Genomic DNA, 7,039 nt, shown 5'->3' on the forward strand with positions numbered 1-7,039 from the left:
CCCCTGTCCCGCGGGCCCCGGGGCGGCGGGAACGCGGACCTCCTGGTGTCCGTAGGATCCACTTTGGGGTGTCGAGTTACTGCGTTTTTAAAAACTATGCCGGAGTTATCAATGTTTTGGAAGATGTTAGCCATAAATTAGCTTTTCGTTTGTTTGTGTCTTTTTTTCCGCTCTGCCTCATCTGGCGGCTGCCCCTGCTTTCTTACTTTAATGGAATTATCTTCGGAATATATTCTTCATGGGATTACAGCCGTGGGTGAGGGGAAAACCTGGAAGAGATGTTTGGTATTGACATTGATTTTATTGGTATTTAATTGAGGACTTTGCGGTGTTTAAATGCTGGACCGCCGAGTATTTTACAACTTTATATGCTGAAGGTTGATTGACTGTCAACACTTAGTTGAAAATTAACTGCTCTGATAAAATTACCAGAGGAGGCCTGACCGTTCCTAAGCATTTCTGATAACCGTTTAAAAGGAAAACGTCTATAGATGGTTCAATAACATGTTTGGTAGCTTCGAAGACAAAGGAACTGTGTTAAAGTGGAGTGACATCAAATTTGAATCACAAAAACGACTCCTTGGCTCATTAAATCAAACAAGATGATGGGAAGAATCTCTTGGAGGTTATATCTGAAGAAGTGAATGCTGTGTTGGTTGACTATCTCCCTTGATATTGTTTAAATAATTCTGAAGAAAACAAGTAGTTAAGGGACGCGGTTTATCTTAGAAATACTTTTCTGAGGGGCGCCTGGGTGGCACAGTCGGTTAAGCTTCCGACTTCGGCTCAGGTCATGAGGCGGGGTTCCTGGGTTCGAGCCCCACGTCGGGCTCTGTGCTGACGGCTCAGAGCCTGGAGCCTGTTTCAGATTCTGTGTCTCCCTCTCTCTCTGACCCTCCCCTGTTAGTGCTGTCTCTCTCTCACTGTCTCAGAAATAAAACATTAATATTTTTTTTAAAAAATACTTTTCTGAGCCTCAGTTTCCTAAATTATAAAATGTTTATCAGAGTTCTTTCTCAAAGAATGATAGTTTGGGGCACCTGGGTGGCTTCGTTGGTTAAACGTCCAACTTCGGCTCAGGTTATCATCTCACCGTTTGTGGGTTCAAGCAGCTCTCAGACTCTGTGCTGACAGTTCAGAGCTTGGAGCCTGCCTCAGATTCAGTGTCTCCCTCTGTCTCTGCCCCTCTCCCACTCATGCTCTATCTCTGTCTCAAAAATAAATAAAACATTAAAAAGTATTTTTTAAAATGATAGTTTAGTATTTTTGCTGTTATTTATTAACGTAATTTCAGCAATGTCTTCCGGGATTGGAGAAGATCCACAACTGTGATAACAAAATGAGGTGATCTAGGAAGTTAGCAAGATTAAAAACAGGCATTGAACTTGGCTGTGGAAAAAAAATCATCAACAGCTTCTTACCCAGGTGTCACATGCAGGTGATTTAGCAGGATTTACAATGTTACCTGATCACTATAACCAGAGCAAATGTCCTGAGGTTAGCCAGTGTTGCCCAGGGTCAGATTACCAAGAGCAACTTGTTTTGCCTGAAAAAGAAAAGACCCGGTGACTGGGTGGCTCTGTCTGACTCTTGATTTCCACTCAGATCACCATCTCAACCATTTTTAGTTCTAGCCCTGCATGGGGCTCCGCGCTGACAGCATGGAGCCTGCTTGAGATTCTCTGTCTCCCTTGTTCTCTGCCCCTCCCCGCTCTCTCTCAAATATAAATAAAAAACATTTTAAAAATAATAAAGAGGGGCACCTGGGTGGCTCAGTCAGTTAGGCCTCTGACTTCAGCTCAGGTCATGATCTCACGGTTCGTGGGTTTGAGCCCCGCGTCGGGCTCTGTTCTGACAGCTAGATCAGAGCCTGGAGCCTGCTTCGGATTCTGTGTCTCCCTCTCTCTCTGACCCTCGCCTTCTCACGCTGCCCCTCTCTCTCTCTCTCACAAATAAAAAAATAAATAATAAAGAAAAAGGACAGGAAGGATATTATTCTTTTGTTAGTTTAGAAGTGTAAATGCCAAAAAGAATATTGATTGGAGGTGAAGTCCAAATAAATGAAAAGGGAATTTTTTAACTGCTAATTATTCCCATAGTATAGTCACATAGTAAATATTCATTAAATCCCCCTCCCATTAAGAAACTGAAATAAAGAACTTGTTCGTTAAATGAAACTACTCTGACACACTAAGAAAAGAAAATTCCAAACCTGGATTGTGTCACATAACAGTGGTAACTCTTGCTCAGAATGGGTGTTCAACAGATAGTTCTTGAATAAGTTATTAACAAATAGTAGGGGCGCCTGGGTGGCTTAGTCGGTTAAGCGTCCGACTTTTGCTTAGGTCATGATCTCGCGGTTCGTGGGTTCGAGCCCCGCGTCGGGCTCTGTGCTGACTGCCAGCTCAGAGCCTGGAGCCTGTTTCAGGGTCTGTGACTCCTTCTCTCTCTCTGACCCTCTCCTGCTCACACTGTCTCTCTCTCTCTCTCTCTCTCTCTCTCTGTCTCCTAGAAATAAATAAAACATTAAAAAAAATAATAAAAAAAAAAAAAGAAAAACAAATAGTAGTTCTCAGTACTCAGATGTGACCAGTACTTCCTGATGTTTGCGTGTTTCCCTGCCTGCCACTCCCAATAACTTCATGCAGGACCTTCTTGGTCTCCTTCCTTTGAGTCCTCTTCGAAATTCAGCCCCATTGGGGTGCCTGGGTGGCCAAGTCAATTAAGCTTCTGACTTCGGCTCAGGTCATGATCTCACAGTTTGTGGGTTTGAGCGCCGCATCGGGCTCTGTGCTGACAGCTCAGAGCCTGGAGCCTGCTTCAGATTCTGTGTCTCCCTCTCTCTCTGCCCATACCCCGCTCATGCTCTGTCTCTTTCTGTCTCAAAAATAAGTAAACGTTAAAATTAAAAAAAAAAAATTCAGCCCTCTGGAGGAGGGTTAGACATGAATATTTACCATCCCATCCCTAGACTCAAGGAAGGACCATAATACCACTAATCGACCCAAAGTCTGGAGCGTAGTATGTACTTGAATTATCTCATCAATACACAGATTATGTGTATTTAGTACAAAGACAGAAAATAGAGGCAAAAACCAACACTGGATTGATGGAGTCGGTTGGTCTTGTTTATTTCTCAGGTGTCCTGTACTACACCTGGGCTCCAGGAGGCAAATTTGGAATTCACGGACTAATGCAAGAACATTAGCCACAGTAGCCAGGTACTTGGAGGCTATGATTCCTTGTTTTCTGCCTTTAGGAAAAAAAATAATAATTATTATTAGACCTGCTGATGATTACAGTTATTCAGAAAAGAGGAAGAAAAAAGCCAACGTTAGCACAGGTTGTGACAAGTCTTAAAATACTAAGAATACCATAGTTTCCCAGTAAGTAACTTGAGAATGTAGTTATTTTAATTGGGTTACCAAATATAGCTTCACCTTTCTAAATCCCACGGCTACACTACATTCATTTAGGGAACATTCAGGAAAGCTTTCTGCCTACCATTATAACTTAGTGCTTGAGTGCGGGTATGAACATAACCAGAGGTTTCTTTCTCCCAGAATTACTTTTTGGTGATTCAGCTTTAATAGTCTATTTTTAGGAATTCATATGGATCTTTCCCACCCTGTTTTCTGACTTTTCTGACTTCCATTTCCTGGAGACAAAAAAAAAGGTAAAAATTCCTCAAAACCATCTTGTTTTCAACTTTTAGTAACCTGACCACTGTATGAATATATACATGTGAATAATTTTAAGTCATTAATAAATCATTTTTAAACCATGTATTATCACCTCTATATAGCGAGGGAAATAACTTATGCACAAACAGGTCAAATGAACTTCTCTTATGACTCATATAGGTAAACTACAAGGATTCATAGCTAACACTGTGCCGGATGCCGTGTAAAGGTTTTTTTTACCCACAGGGGCGCCTGGGGGGCTCAGTTAAGCGCCTGACTTCGGCTCAGGTCATAATCTCACAGTTTGTGAGTTCGAGCCCCGCGCCAGGCTCTGTGCTGACAGCTCAGAGCCTAGAGCCTGCTTTAGAGTCTCTCTCTCTCTCTCTCTCTCTCTCTGCCCCTTCCCCACTTATTCTCTCTCTCTCTCTCTCAAATAAACATTTAAAAAATACTGATAATAAAAATAAAAGTATTTGCCTTCAGTATCTCATTTACATATAATAACGTACTTAATAAATAGAGAATACTGTAGCATTCCTTAAAGGAAAGTTTATGTATATTAAGTTCATTACAAACGACACCTGAGGTGGTTCAGAATCAGTAAAGAATTGGGGTGTACAATAGGAAAAACACATTATCTCTTTTTGATAGTATAAATGTGCAAGTAAGTGCTTCTAAACGTTCTCAAAGGAAAAAAACAAACAAAGCAGGGTAACCGGCTTTTATAAAACGATCTCCGTGACCTCTTGTCCTGTCTGCCTAAAATTAGAATTTAAATATCAAAATTGCATAGTTTAAATTCTTAGAAATGAAATGGTACCATTATTTGTCAAATCACATTACTTTCTCAGGCAAAGACCATTTTCACGATATTGGAAGAGGTAAATTTTAAGAACTTCCATGGTTGAAATTTAATCTTTTTTTCTGTTCCCCTCCCTCCGCCACCCTCACCCCGGAAGTTTAATCTTTAAATACGAACATTTTCTCCCAAACTATGGGTTGTAGTTTCTTTCTTATAGTACCTTTCTTACCAAACACTGGTGTTTCTACCATCCCCAGGTGTGGAATGACATTGGAAGAATTTGCTGATTGTATCATATTGTCACACTTAAGTGAATGAATGTCTCACTTCCCCATCTTGAACTTTTTTTAAAAATCATTTTAGAGCAAGCAGGGGAGGGCACAGAGAGAGAGAGAGAGATTATTAAGTAGGTTCTGCACTCAGCGCGGAGCCCAACACGGGGCTCAATCGCACAACCCTGGGATCATGACCTGAGCCAAAACGGAGAGTTGAGAGTCGTTGCTCAACCAACAGAACCGCTGAGGTGCCCCTCCCCCATCTTGAATTCTTATGGTTGATGAGTGAGAAAAGGAACTAGATAGCATGCCTGGGTTAGTAGGTGATTCGAATTTCCAAACACAGCTGATGGGTCTAAATCTGTTCCTTTATTTTCTGACCACATTCCTTTGTTGACTTAGATATGTACACATGGCTTCGAATGCTCCCCTTTTAGGTCCAGGATATTAATAATATACCTTTTTTCTCAAAAACTGAATTCTTCATTGTATTTTGAATTCCTATTATCTCATCAATACACAGAGTATGTATATTTAGTACGGAAAGAAAAACATAGGCAAGCACAAACAATGAAACAAACCTCACCACCTAAGACATGTTGCCTTCCTAATTGCTTCGTAGGCGTATGAACACAGACAGCAGATTGTTCATACTACGGATAATCAGATTTTTGCTCGACGCTATAGCACAAATATCTTATCATTTCAATAAGTATATGTGTCATTATGCTTCAGGACTTCACAGTAAGGCTGATTTGTTTAAGGAAGTACACAAAACTGGACTCCGTTTTTCACTAGAGCAGCATTATTTGATTTATGAAAGATTTGCTTTCTGCAAGGTGGACAAGCCTGACGCAGAGGGACTGTAGTACTTTTCCCTACAAACATCCCACTTCCTGGCTCCTCAGACTCTTGTCACAAAGCCTGTGCAAGTAAGCTATTGGCCGAGCTCCTGGGCCCAGGAATGCTGCCGCTGCCGTTAATAGCTGTGTGAACAGTCCATCTATGGGCAACACGCGGCCGCCTGGGTACCTGAATGTTTTTTCACTCAGGCCTGTGCCTCCCATGCTGAAATCTGGACCAGATACATTCTCATGGCAAGATGATGAGCTTCAGAATACAAGAGAGAGCGTGCAGTTCGCATTTCAGAGATGGAATCAAAACAAGATGTCTTTCCCCAAAGGTTGTGGCCACTCAGCTGGAACCAAGAAAAGACAGCACCCCCCCCCCACCCCCCGCCCCAGTGCCTGGCCCACTCCGGGACACACGTGGGCGCCTGGGTGAGGCGTTCACCAGGAATGTGTCTGCGAGGCCCACAGGGCATGGGTGGGGGCCATTAAATACCAAAAACCTAGGTTTCTTCTGAGAAACAAAACGACCGGAGTCTTCTAAAACTGAGCAAAGCAGACACTCCACAAAAAACATGGCTTCCAAGGGAGCGATTTTTTTCACATAGTTACATTGAAAGTGCAGTCCTGGTATTGTATTTACTGGAACCACAATAAGGAAGATTCCTTTCTGTGAAGTCACCCCACAAGTGACCGTGGCGTTTCTGAACGCCCACATCCCTGGTTTTTAAGGCAGTCCCCTGTCTGACCTTGAGCTAAAGGCACTGTCCCCAGGCCCCGCGTGTCCCCTCTCCTGGAATAGGAAAAACTGCCATTTTCCCCGGAATTATTGACATTATTTATATTATTATAATTTCCTGATTCTTGAGCCTTTTGCTCAGCCTCATGGCATGTTCTCCTGCATGCTTACGACGGTCTCCTACCCTCAGGTTTTCTGCCTTCCCCACGTCCATTTCCAGGAGGGAGCGAGGAGCCTGGGGGTCCAGCCCGCGCGGGCCTGCGCCCTCGGAAGGCAGCTCTGGAGCCGGAGCCTCTACGAATCGGCAACCAGAAGCGCGCCCTGTACGCTGCCGAGAGTTAATGACCGAGTTAGTCAAGTTTGAAACTCCTGCAGGAACACAGTGGAGCAGATTCCTGGCGTCTGGCCCTGCTGTCACTTACAAGTGCGCCAAGAAAAAACGTCACCTAAAAAGCATATTCGACTTGCTCAAGCTTTGGTCCTGAATTGTTAAAAAAAAAAAAAAAAAATCCTGTCCTTTGAAATCGGCCTGGCGAGCAGTGTAACTAGCAACCCTCGGAACTAGTGGAATTCAAAACAAAACAGAAACAAAACAAGAAAAAGGTATCGCAGCGAGACGCCCCAGGGGCTCAGGGGCCGCGGACACAGTAGGGAAGCCTGGCGCGAAAGGGGCGGCTCGGGTTCCGGGCGCC

At 43.3% G+C, this 7,039-nt stretch overlaps 1 protein-coding gene across 1 annotated transcript in view; it reads left to right on the forward strand.

Annotated features, from left to right (window-relative positions):
* The first annotated feature begins 6,082 nt into the window (after positions 1 to 6,082).
* The window catches only part of KLHL21 (kelch like family member 21), a 12,069-nt gene continuing 11,112 nt past the window's right edge, over positions 6,083 to 7,039 (forward strand). Inside the window, exons 1-2 of the mRNA XM_077763979.1 lie at positions 6,083 to 6,086; positions 6,568 to 6,684. Of these exons, the coding sequence (XP_077620105.1) occupies positions 6,083 to 6,086; positions 6,568 to 6,684 (121 nt within the window). The remainder of the gene's footprint in view (positions 6,087 to 6,567; positions 6,685 to 7,039) is intronic.

This window comes from Crocuta crocuta, unplaced genomic scaffold, assembly GCF_008692635.1.
Source record: "Crocuta crocuta isolate KB4526 unplaced genomic scaffold, BGI_CrCroc_1.0 scaffold13, whole genome shotgun sequence".
Lineage (NCBI taxonomy): Eukaryota > Metazoa > Chordata > Mammalia > Carnivora > Hyaenidae > Crocuta > Crocuta crocuta.